We start from the raw sequence: 12,739 nt of genomic DNA on the forward strand, positions 1-12,739 counted from the left end.
TCTACCTCCTTCAGTTGTCTGGCTTAAAGTTACAGTGCATGGACCTGAGCAGCTCACTGTCTGAGCCACTGAGATCTAACTGTGATGTCTAGTCAGATGGCTTACATCCTAGGCTTGCCTGGGGTGTCATCACTTTCCAGCAAACACAACTTTACACTCAGAACTCCTCAGCTCCTGCCGTTATGAGAGAGGTCACCATAGTCACATGGACATCACCCAGAGCTATTAGTTCATGGGCTTTTGTGAGCCCCATCAGCTGAAGTGCTCATGAGGACTTGTGTTAGAATACGTACAGCTCCATAGGCAAGGTTAGCAGAAAGCAGTGAGCCGGCATCATCTGCATATTCGTGATGTGATTTATACAGTATTTTAACGTTTTCATCTTCTTCTAGTGATTTTATGCCTAAAACTATTGGCATTGATCCAAGTCCATTTACTGTGCGAAAACCAGACGAAACTGGAAAATCTGTACTGGGGTAAGATTTGCATATAGAATGAAAATTTAAAGATTCATATAGAACAGTAGTGCTTGCAGTAATATTTCCATCCAGAACTAACAATGTCAAGTCCCATCAGTAAAGTCTGTCTGTTGCAGCTATAGTGGTGGTTCATTTATAGCACCAGGGCCTTGAAATGCTCACTGTTGAAAACAGAATTTACTGTAATCTCAGCAATGTGATCTATTTTGTTAATTTAAATTGTGAATATAATGTGTGGTATAAAGTTGAGGAATAGATGTTCTATAAATAACCCAGCTTTCTTTGTTTCTCAACATAAAATAATTAAAATCCCTGCTCATTTTGCTTGCTGTATTGATTTTAGTTGGCATCTGCATGTAAAAGCAAGTGTGGTATAACTGAGAACTTGGTAGGTTTCCTTCTGTGGCTGTAGCATTATTTGCAGGAAGAACATTTCTGTATCTAATAACATGAAGGGAGTCCCCCTCCCCATGTTTGCATCTTCCCACTGAGTGACCGGAGTGCCGGAGTGCAGTGTGTCATGTTCTGGCCAAAGACTCATTTGCCTCATGACCTGCCTGTTACAGTGGTAACATGGCTCCTCCACGTGGAACAGAAGTCATGGCAAGACTGTAGATACAGTACCCCACTCACATTTAGGATTGCAGACACAACTGGATTTTAGCTGCATATAATTTACACATGGGGTCGTATACAGATATTTTCTAGAGGCATCGCTTCTGTGCCTTAAACCCGTGACCTTTCAGGAGTTTCACATTAAGCCATGACCAGATGCTAAGAGTTTAAAAGAAAGAAAGTGTGAGGAGTTTGAACCCAAGGTGATCCGGGGCAGATAGCCGTCTGGACATCCGGATGGGAAAGCAGCACAGAAATACTGTCAGATTACGTTTGGGTGGGCAAGGTCAGAATGGTGTTTGGTTTTGTTTTTTACAATATCTAACTCTGGTGAGAGATATTGCATTTCTTTCTTTCCTGAGATTTTCCATGTATTGCTGTGTTTTTAGTAACATATAGTGAACTATTTTAACAGTAAGGGGCAGGGCATGGGGAGATGGCTCAGTCAGTACAATCCCTGCTCTGCAAGCAGAAGGCTCTGAGTTCTAGCCCCGGCTCCCACACAGCAAGTTATAAGATCTTAAGCATAGTCCTTCTGAATTAGAAATGTTGACAGTCCCAATTCCAGTTACCAGAAGAGGCCACAGGAGCCTGCCCGTGGTGAGAAGGTCCCTGCCCTCCCTAACTAGATTCGGCTAATTTTTTATGGCAATTTCATTATGTGTAGATAAATACTGGGCTTTCCACTGCAGTACAACTTGAATCTAGATGCTAGCTTCTCGCATATCCTTATGCTTCTCTTGGACTTTGGCTCGGGACACAGCCATCCACAGTGATGGTTAAAGGTCCAGCTTGAAGATGCCTCACACCCATATCCATCTCCTCAAAGGAACAAAAGCAACAGAGAGGAGGCTGTCCTGCAGCGGAAGACGGCAGCCAGCGCCCCGCCACCCCCCAGCGAGGAGGCCGTGTCCAGCAGCTCTGAGGATGACTCTGGCACCGACCGGGAAGATGAAGGCTCCATCTCTCAGCGATCCACGCCTGTGAAGATGACTGACACCGGAGACGGTGCCAAAGTGACTGAGGTGCGGGGGCAGGGAAGCGTGTGTGATCTAGCCTGGGGCTCTGGAAGATGATCTTTAAAATTCAGCTTTTGCTTAACCGGCTGAGAGCAGGAAAATGTCGTTACCCAACTCACACTGCTTTACCGCAGTGCCCAAGGCAAGGCACAGGGCGGCTACACTCTGCTTAGACCTTGGAAACGCTTTGGCCTTTGTTCCTCTTTGTAGTGGTGAATTTCCTGCCATTTCAGAAGCTTTAAGAGAGTCCTGCCCTTTGAGCACCCCATCCACTTGGTGTCTGTTATCTCTCCACTGGACTCGTGGCGTGCAGAGTTTGGACCTGGCTCCCCGCAGTCTTTGGATAGACTGGAAATGAGTCCTGTCCAAGTCAGTTTACAAGTATAGTAAGGAAAACGAGTGGACAGAGGCAGTTGCTTTCTAGAAATAGCTACAAGTCACAATGTGGAAAGATCTCATCCTGCTATTCGGGGAGTTAGTGGAGTGACATTGGCCCACTCAATGTTTGTGAAAATAAAGCTATTTTGGAAACCAGCTCTGCCTACGAGTGTTGCAGATGGTGGCTCACACTCTATGCCAGCTTTGAGTAGTAGCAGCAGAAGCTGTAGAACCCAACATACTTAGACTGTTTACTGTGGCCTTTGACCGAAAAAATAAAACATAGATTGCCAACTCCTGCATTATATACAGCAGCCATGTTTATTCAGCATATTAAAAAAAAAAAAAAAAAAAAACCTTAAACTAAGCCATTTTAGTAAGAAACAAGAATCATAGTTTTCTTGGGGTTTGTATTTGTTTTTTGGGGTGTGGTCATTATTGTTTTGTTTGGAAGCAGGGTCTCATACTGCACCATACTTTACTAGAACCAACTTTGTAATCCAGATGAGCTTCAGATTTACTGCAATCCTCCTGTCTCAGCCTTTCAAGTCCCAATATTATAGGCACGAGCCACTGATCCCAACAAACAGATTTTTTTTAAAGCTATTAACTGAAGCTTAATGTGTAATATGAAAAAAAATGTATTATTGCTTTTGTGGAAAAGTTCCTAGACTCACTGTCTTCATGTCTGGGGATAGTAACATGGAGAATATCTGACGATTATAACCAGGTCTTGTTCTTAAAAACTCTAGAATGCGGTCCAGCCCATGAAGGAAGTGTATGGAGTTAGCCTCTCCAGTAGCCTGTCAGAGGAGGACCACTCCATTTATGCCAGGTAAGAGACTGAAGCCTAGGAAGGAAGAGAACAGTGAATCATGGGATTATTGCCACATACACTGTAACTTTTCTGTCGTTGTGATAAATACTGAGCAAAACCGAGTTGAGATGGTTTATTTGGATACAGGTCACACACAGTCCCTGCCTGAGGGAAGTCAGGTCGGAGCTCAGGCAGGACCCATGGAGGAGTACTTCTTAGTGGCTTGCTCAGCTCACTTTCTTAAGTAGCCCAGGCTGACCTGCCTAGAATGGGCCCTTCAACTTCATCAGCGCTCGAGACAATGCCCTCTGACCAGACTGATGGAGGCCGTCTCTTACTTGAAGCTCCTTCTTCTCAGATGACTCCAGCTTCTGTCAACTGGAATTGACATAACAGATATGACAGAAAACTGACCATCAGGAAGGTTAAAAAAGTGATGTAGAAAGCAGCAGTTCTGTGCAGAGCCTTTAAATGTCAGAATCTGAAGCACTGCATTGTCCTGGGGGAGGACCTAGTACTTCAGAGGAGCCGCCTCAGTGGGAGGGGTCACGGGGCATTTACATATCAGAGGAGCCGCCTCAGTGGGAGGGGTCACGGGGCATCTACATATCAATGCTGCCCTCGTCCAGCTGAAGCCAGATACAGACACACAGCTACATCCCCAACTCTCTAGAGCAAGGTACCTTCTCAGAAACTGAATCCTGAATATCGCTGGTTAAAGACCTTGCATGCCCTTTACATCTGGCAGGTTAAGGGGAGAAGCGGAAGTGCACCAGTTCAGGATTTGTGGATGAGCCAGACTTCACTGAAAGGAGTGAAGCCATCAAAAGGCATTTCCTGAAATGGTGCCAAATTAGGTGTGTAGCAGCAAGAGTCAGAGTTCTTAGAACTGCTAAAGGAGCCTTTTCCCTAAATGTAAAGAACTTGGCAGGACCATCATAAGTAACCCCTGAGTCCAGTACAACCTTCAGACGACCGTGTATCTATGGGGACATAGCCCCCACTTAATTCATTTACATTTGACATATATAAATTATCTAAGAGCAAGTGCTCAGCTTCTTAAGGAGGGCCTTTCCCTTCAGTATGCACTGACCCGAGGGATGCCAGTTTTCATCGCAGACTACTAAAATCTGTTCTACGCTGCATGAAACATAAAATACGTGGCATATCTCAGACTGTGAAATCAACCTTCAGAGCTTGGCACATTATAAACCTGCGTCACTGTCTGACCAAGAGCCAAGTCAGACATTTAGGGTGGAGCCACACATCCCCACTCCTGAACACATGAGCACAGTTCCTAACTTGCCCACTCTTTCGAACTCGGTAACTAAACTGTGATGTGGTGCACCTCTAAGCATCGTGTCTGGAAAGACATGGTGGGGGCAATGGCTGAGTACTGTTGCCACTGGCAGAGCGTGAGCCTGTGTGGCAAGGACTGAAGTGGTGGCTCGCTTGAAACAAAAGGAAAATTTGTTGTTGTTGTTATTGTTGCTGTTGCTGTTGCTGTTTTGCCTCAGACATGACTTCCACTGATGTCTTACTAGTTCAGACTGTAAGGTCTGCTTCTTTTGTCTCCTTTCGGGAGTTAGATACAGGGTTTATCAGACTCAGCATCCCTGGGAAACACCCAGCCGATGAAGGCTGGCAGCCAGTCTGTCCAGAAGGGAGAGCTGCAGGGAAGTGTCCACCCTGGAATAAGTCTCGTTCTTGTGACACTTTGTTCATATAAGGCTGTGTGGTGTTTTGTCTGTTCTTTAAACACCTCTGTGTTGTGGTAAATCTCCTGCCCATAGGGAGTCCATAGAATAAAGACACAAGTCAATAAATATTAAATGAATGCTGCATGCCTAGATTGGGCAGATTTACCATTAAACTACACTATTCCCCGGCTAAAAGAGCTCTTAACAACTTGCGGTTTCCTAGGTCAAGGTCTTCTTCGGCTTCTCTCTCTCCACCAACTGCTCTCTGCTTCCACCAACGGCTCTCCTGGTCTTCCCCTCTTTCCCTGCCTCTGGCTCCTCCCACTCCTCTTCCACTACCCAATCACTGGCTGTAGCCTTTATTTAACAAATTTGATTGGTCAGAAGGTTTACAATATTCACTCCTCCTTCGCAGCCCCTCCCAGGAGTGGAATTACCATGACAACAAGAGGCTAGGGCTATCCACCACATTTCCCCCTTGTTGTCCAAAAAAAAAAAATTTTTTTTTCCTTTTCACATATTAATTGAACACTAACTATATTACCATGTTGTGATTGTTAAAGTACAAGATAAACCTAACACCCAGTCCATCATTTTTGTTAACTAAATAGAACCTTTGCCATCTCTCTCAATTAAAAAATTTAGTTCTGAACCTGGCTTATGTCCTGTCTTCAGAATGAATAGCATCTGAAAACCATCCTCTCAAAGTAAATAGCCTGGGTGGGCTGTGAGATTATAAATCTTCAACCCCATCAGAAATCCAGAATGACTCAGTTAAATAAAGATATGGGAAGCACAAAGCGTGGCTTCTAAAACTCAACCAATTTAAATAGACCACTGAACATCTAGACAGTTCCTTATTTCAAAACGTTGGAGCATCTGGTCTTCAGCCTTCTGGTCCAGGATCATCTGACAGACCTAGTAATGCAGAATTACTAAGGGCTGATTACTCTGTCTTGGCAGATATAATCAGTCGACTATTCCGCAAGTGTGTTTCTTTTTTGCACAATATTTCGTCTGTAGATGAAAAGAGGCAATTCTTGCCTAGTGACTGTCACACCACAACTGGGGTAACTCCAAAGATGCTCAATTTCTTCTTAGAATCCAAGACTGGAAGCTGTCAGGATCAGATAGGTCTCCAATAAAATAAATGTTTATATAAGAATGTTTGTAATGTCAATTCTATGGATTTCTGACATTTTTGAAAATCAACTATGTAAGGCAATCTGAACAGTTGTCTGTTAATTCCTTTCCACTATTTCTAATTAAAATCTAGAAAACATCCTAACAGTAAGCAATGAGCCATGCAATTACCATAGGCCTCTGATTCACAAGCCAACCATCTCAAATCAAGTGTTTTTTTTTTTTTTTTTTTTTTTTTTGATTAAAAAGGACTGGGTCTAAGCCTTGTATTTCTAAATAAGATATATAGGCACAATGCCTACATGAGAGTAATATATTAATCCCACTTTTGTATTAATAAGAAACTTACACCAGTGAAAACCCTAAATTTGTATAAAATAAATTCCATATCAATGTAAGAGATTATAATTTCAACCTTATAACTATCATAAAGATTTCTTACCAATGTAAGACATACCTATTTTTTTTTAAACTGGGTCTAAGCTTTGTATTTCTAAATGAGTTATACAGGCACAATGCCTATATAAGAGTAAAATATTAATCCCACTTAATTCCTGAGATTTAGCTCTCTAATTCCCTTCCTGTCTGAAGCTACATTTGTAAAGTATTCCTTAAATTACAACACATGTATAATTTACAAAGTAACCAGAACCATCCACCCCAACATAAGGAACTGGGGCGATGATCTCCTTTTGTCTGCTTCCAGCTGAATTGGGGTGAAGAATTCCCATCTGGGGGCCCAAAGGGAAACAGGAAAATTGGCTTAGTCAAAGGAGAGCTAGCTGGCATCATTTGCCTTGAAGTCACTGTGTACTGAGAAAGTTCATAGCAAAGCTGACACCATAACTGTTACAGTCAGAAAGGCTGGACAGGCAAGCTAGCTGTTCTGGAAAAGTTCTGGAAGCAAGTCCTTAAAAGAAGCGGCTTCGATGCAGTTGCAGTAGAATCAAGCACGAAGCTGGAATAGGAGGTCCCAGAGACTCAGCATCCCCGAGTATAAATCATGCTAGGGCTGAGTTTCTCTTCTTTCATCCTGTAACATATAAAACTTAAAAGCAACAGGTAGTTTTATAAAAATATTCATGTGGAACGTGTAGGGCACACAGCTTTGTCAATGAAGATCAATAAAGAAAGGCCACTGCCCTCTTCAGGTTAGTTTGATCACTTAATCAAACTATATATAACTTATATACGTGCCCTCATAAAGGATGGAATGTATTAAGTCATGAGAAATTATTACCCTATTAAATGTTCTTGGCTTTGTATTGACATTTTAGTCCCAGCCAGTTAAGTTCATATAAGAGACATAACACCATATATAGATCACCCATTTGGTTGGTTGAGTTAGTCTCCCTTTTCTTCTGTGTCAACTAGTGCTTCAGGGGGTCTCCCTTTGTCATTTCTGATCTTTATCATTTTGGAAGGAACCTACAGCTTTTCTTTTCCTGTGGAAACATAAACATAACCTCTCCCCCAGCGTAATACATTTCCCACTTTCCATTCTGACGTCATAATATCCTTAATATAAACAGGTTGATTTAGTTCAGAAGTTTTTTCCACCATCCAATGTCTCTCAGCAGCTGTGGTGTTTTGTTCATTAGCATTTAGAAAATTTAGAGTTAATAAAGCACTATGTAATCTATCTTTGGGGGTTCTTGTTGATCCCTTTTGCCTATTAAGCATCTCCTTTAGAGTTCGATTGGATCTCTCCACAACTGCTTGTCCCGTAGGATTATGTGATATGCCTGTAACATGTTTTATATTATAATATGTAAAAAACTTCTCCATCTTATTAGAGGTATATGCTGGACAATTGTCTGTTTTTATTTGTATGGGTATTCCCATAATGGCCATGACTTCTAACAAATGTGTAATTACAGAATCAGCCTTTTCTGATGCCAAGGCAGTTGCCCATTGAAATCCTGAATATGTGTCTATAGTATGGTGCACATATTTCAGTTTACCACACTCTGTAAAATGAAAGACATCCATTTGCCAAATGTCATTTCTTTGGGTACCCTTAGGGTTAGTTCCTGTAGGCAAAGGAGTTTGGTTATATAATGAGCAAGTAGGGCATTGCCTCACAATTTTCTTGGCTTGTTGCCAAGTAATAGAGAACCCTTTCTTTAAACCTTTACTATTAACATGATGTTTTTTATGAAATTCTGAAGCCCTCTAGCACGCTTCCTATCAATAGCTGGTCGATATCATTATTACCTTGTGCTAGAGGGCCTGGCAGACCTGTATGGGATCTTATGTGTGTGATATATATTGGGTTACTTCTGTTTCTAATAATTTGTTGTAGTTTAATAAATAATGAGGTCAATTCAGAATTATCTTGAATAAGTTCAGCAGTCCCTATGTGTAAAACAACCCTTTCGGCATATTGAGAGTCAGTTACTATATTAAGGGATTCTTGAAAATCTGACAATACCATGATTATTGCATATAATTCAGATTTTTGAACTGACTTATAGGGACTCTCAGCCACCTTACTTATGTCTTCTGATTTATATCCTGCCTTTCCTGATTTACTAGCATCAGTGTAAAATGTAGGGGCTCCAGATATCGGAGTTCCTTTTAAAATACGAGGAATAATCCAATTAGTTCTTTTTATGAACTGAAGACGCTTGCTTTTAGGATATTTGTTGTTAATCTCTCCCAAAAAGTTACTACATGCTCTTTGCCAATGTTCATCTTGTGCCCATAACGAGGTAATTTCTGCATTAGTAAAAGGTACAACAATTTCAGCCGGGTCCATTCCAACTAATTGTCTAAGTCTCATTTTTCCTTTCAGTATTAATTCAGAAACATTCTCAACGTAGGTTTTTAACTTTTTACTCTGTTTATTAGCTAAAAATATCCACTCTAGGATATAATCTTCTCTCTGCATAAGAATTCCAGTAGGAGAGTGAGTAGAAGGTAAAATAACTAAGATGCAGGCCATTTTGGGATCAATACGATCTAGATGTGTATCCTGCAGTTTTCTTTCTACTAAGGCTAACTCCTTCTCAGCATCAGGAGTCAATTTCCTAGGACTATTTAAATCTTTATCGCCTTGTAAGGTTTGAAATAAATTACTTAGTTCTTGAGTGGTCAAGCCAATTGCTGGTTGCAGCCAGTTTATATCTCCAAGTAGCTTCTGAAAATCATTTAGGGTTCTTAACTGGTTTCTTCTAATTTGTACCTTTTGTGGCTTAACCGTTTGTAGACTTATCTTATACCCTAGATAATTAATAGAATCTCCTCTTTGTATTTTTTGGGGGCTATTTGCAATCCCCAGCAAGGCAAGATTTTCTTTACTTCATTAAACATTTTTTCCATGATATTAATATCTGAATCAGCCAATAAAATATCATCCATATAATGATAAATAATGGATTTGGGAAACCTTTTGCGAATTATCTCCAATGGCTGTTGTACAAAGTATTGACACAAGGTAGGACTATTTACCATTCCTTGTGGTAAGACTTTCCAATGATATCTTTTTACTGGGCAACCTTTATTAAAGGTAGGTACTGAGAAAGCAAACCTTTCCCTATCACATTCATGTAGAGGAATTGTGAAGAAACAATCTTTCAGATCAATCACTATAATGGGCCAATCCTTAGGCAACAAGGAAGGCAATGGGATACCAGGCTGCAAAGAACCCATAGGCTGAATAATCTTATTAATTGCTCTGAGATCTGTCACCATCCTCCATTTGCCAGATTTCTTTTTAATGACAAATACTGGAGAATTCCAAGGACTGGTAGACTCTTCAATATGCTGAGCCTCCAGTTGTTCCTGGACCAGCTCTTCTAATACCTGTAATTTTTATTTTGTCATAGACCACTGCTCAATCCAAATGGGTTGATTAGACAACCACTTTAGTGATAATGTTGTTGGTGTCTTGGTAGCAATGGCTCTTTGGGGTAGAGCTAAATTGTCGGCCTCTACCATATGCTGTTTATGAACAGCTTGGACAGTGTGAGACTGCCTTAAATAACGTTTCTTAACAAATTTTAAATTTTTATTAGGAGCCTGATGAATTTCATGATTAAACATTGACACTGAGGGGATATTAATCTGGGTCTTCCACTGTTGTAATAGATCTCTTCCCCATAAGTTAATGGCTATATCAGCCACGTATGGCCTCAATTTTCCTAGCTGACCTTCTGGTCCTATACATTTAAGCCATCTGGTGCTTTGTTTTATTTTGGATAAAGTTCCAAGTCCTTGAAACTGGATGTCTACTTTATGAAGTGGCCAACTTTCAGGCCAAGAATTTGGAGAAATAACAGTGACATCTGCTCCTGTGTCAACCATCCCCTCAATCTCAATATTATTCACTAGTATTCTTAGTTTTGGTCTTTGATCTTCTATAGAAGTTTGCCAAAATATTTGCTTTTGACTCCCTGTGAGGCCTTCTGAATTGTCTATAAAACCTTCCTCAGCCTTATCTGGTCTTACATTTGTTTTTTGAAGCAGTGACATTTAATTTTCCTGAGAAAGAGAACTCTTTTTGTCTGGCATTGGGACCTGCAAGAGGCCCCCCTGGAAGTTTTTTGGCAGGGTATTGCCCCATTTGTCTGTTTTTGCTCTACAATCCTTAATTAGATGTCGGCCTTTGCCACATCTTTGACAAATTTCAGAAAGCTTAGGCCCCCATTTAGTATTATTTTTATTTGTCCTGTTGTCATTTCTGAGATGGCCCCATTTACCACAATTAAAACATTTGAAACCCTGGGTGAACTCTAGATTACTAGTTGCAGCTTTTCCTATTACTGACATATCAGCTGAGTGAGATCCAACATCAGCTGTGTATCTAATCCATTCATCTATTGATGCTGACCTTGCCCTCAGTGGTCTGATTACTTCCTTGCATTCAGCAGTTGCATTTTCAAAGGCTAAAGACTCAATTATTGCCTTTCTTGCTACTGAATCTGATATACTCCTTTCGACAGCTGAGGCTAGCCTTTGTAAAAAGTCAGGGAAGGTTTCTTTTGGCCCTTGTATGACTTGAGTAAATGGTTCAAGTCTCTTCCCGGATTCTGCAACTTTGTCCCAGGCATTTAAGGCTGACAATCTACACAATGCCAGAGTTTCTTCATCATATACAGCCTGCACCTCTACTTCAGCAAAACGACCTTCACCAAGTAGTTGGTCTATGGAAATCTCTCTTCCTCTGGCTCTATTTTGTCGTGCTATCTCCCTTACCTCATCTCTCCACCGTGCAACCCATTGTAAATTTGCGGCAGGTTCTAATATAGCTTTTGCCATATCTTTCCAGTCTTGGGGGATTATTCTATTTTTAATAGCCCAAGAAGTCAGAATTTGTTTAACAAATGGTGAGTACATACCAAAATTAGTGACACTTTCCTTAAATTTTCTCAGATCTAACACATCCACAGGTTGCCAGTCAAATTCCTCATAACCCTGTGGGTAAACAACGTTTGGAGGTCTTTGTTGTACAGTAACCGGATAGACCAAGGTGTGTTTTCTAATAACTCTTGGTTGACTTTCTCTATTTACTTCTGTCTTAACCTCAGTATTTTCCTCAGCTGAAAATTTAAATTCCTCCCTTAAGGTTTGTATACATGCTTCATATGTTTCTTTATATTGTAATTGTTTCCATTCCTCATTATTTTCTGTTTCTCCATCTGATCTGTGAGCTGTTGTATGCTCTGTTTGATCATCTTTTCTAGCTCCCGTAACTTCTGTTCTAACCCCTGCTTCCATTCCTTATTATTTTCTGTCTGTTTATCCATCTGATCTGTGAGCTGTTGCATGCTCTGTTCGATCATCTTTTCTAAGGCAAAGAATTTTTTATCTAGAGCTCTGTCTTTTGAGAAGACATAGAATATCAAAAAAATAAATATAGCAATACTGATAAATAATAAAGTGTTCCCTAAGTTGATTTCTGTCAAACCATTTGAAATATCATCATATAAAGCCCAAAAGATATTCATTGTTTTTGTCATCTTTAAGTATCAAAATATGTTTCTTTTTTTATATTAAAAAATTATCTGGTCTGGAGCCCTCAATTCACTGTTTCTACTTGAAAACTACCTCGCAGGCAGTTGTTTTCTAGGATCAGCAGTCTATCGTTACAATTCGTTACTATAACCTTTCTATTTATCTGTTTGGCTCTCTTGACTCAGAGCAGCCTGCACCTCTGTACTTGATTCTAAGAGATTACCAGTCTTCTTAAAGTCTATGGCTTTAGTGACGACTCCAGAATGCATATCCTATGCTTCCTGGCAATCTTGTGATTTAGACAGCACACACGTCTTCATTCTCTTGCTCCTTGCAGCTGTCGATGCTCACAGTGATCGGGGGAAGGTTAGGGACACTGGCCATTCCTTCCCTCTGTGAGTGTCCCCTTCCAGTCTGCTGGTCAGCTGTCTGCTGCTGTAACAATGACACTTGAGACAATCAGCTTACAAGGAAGGAAGGTTTTTGCGACTCACAAGTTTGGAGATTACAGTCTATGTTCAGTTTACCCTGTTGCTTTGGGCCGGTGGCAAGGCAGAACATTAGGGTGGGAAGTACATTCTGAAGCAAAATGTTTGTCTCATGGCTAGGACATTAACATGCCGGAGAAAA

The 12,739-nt window shown here is 40.8% G+C and overlaps 1 protein-coding gene across 2 annotated transcripts in view; it reads left to right on the forward strand.

Moving 5' to 3' along the window:
- Fig4 (FIG4 phosphoinositide 5-phosphatase) overlaps window positions 1–12,739 on the forward strand; it is a 111,862-nt gene that overhangs the window by 70,139 nt on the left and 28,984 nt on the right. For both annotated transcript variants that reach the window (XM_034524793.2, XM_076917075.1), the window contains 3 exons: window positions 393–476; window positions 1,924–2,119; window positions 3,244–3,326. In XM_034524793.2, the coding sequence (XP_034380684.1) occupies window positions 393–476; window positions 1,924–2,119; window positions 3,244–3,326 (363 nt within the window). The remainder of the gene's footprint in view (window positions 1–392; window positions 477–1,923; window positions 2,120–3,243; window positions 3,327–12,739) is intronic.

The sequence above is a fragment of the Arvicanthis niloticus genome, chromosome 20 (genome assembly GCF_011762505.2).
Source record: "Arvicanthis niloticus isolate mArvNil1 chromosome 20, mArvNil1.pat.X, whole genome shotgun sequence".
In the NCBI taxonomy this organism is placed as follows: domain Eukaryota; kingdom Metazoa; phylum Chordata; class Mammalia; order Rodentia; family Muridae; genus Arvicanthis; species Arvicanthis niloticus.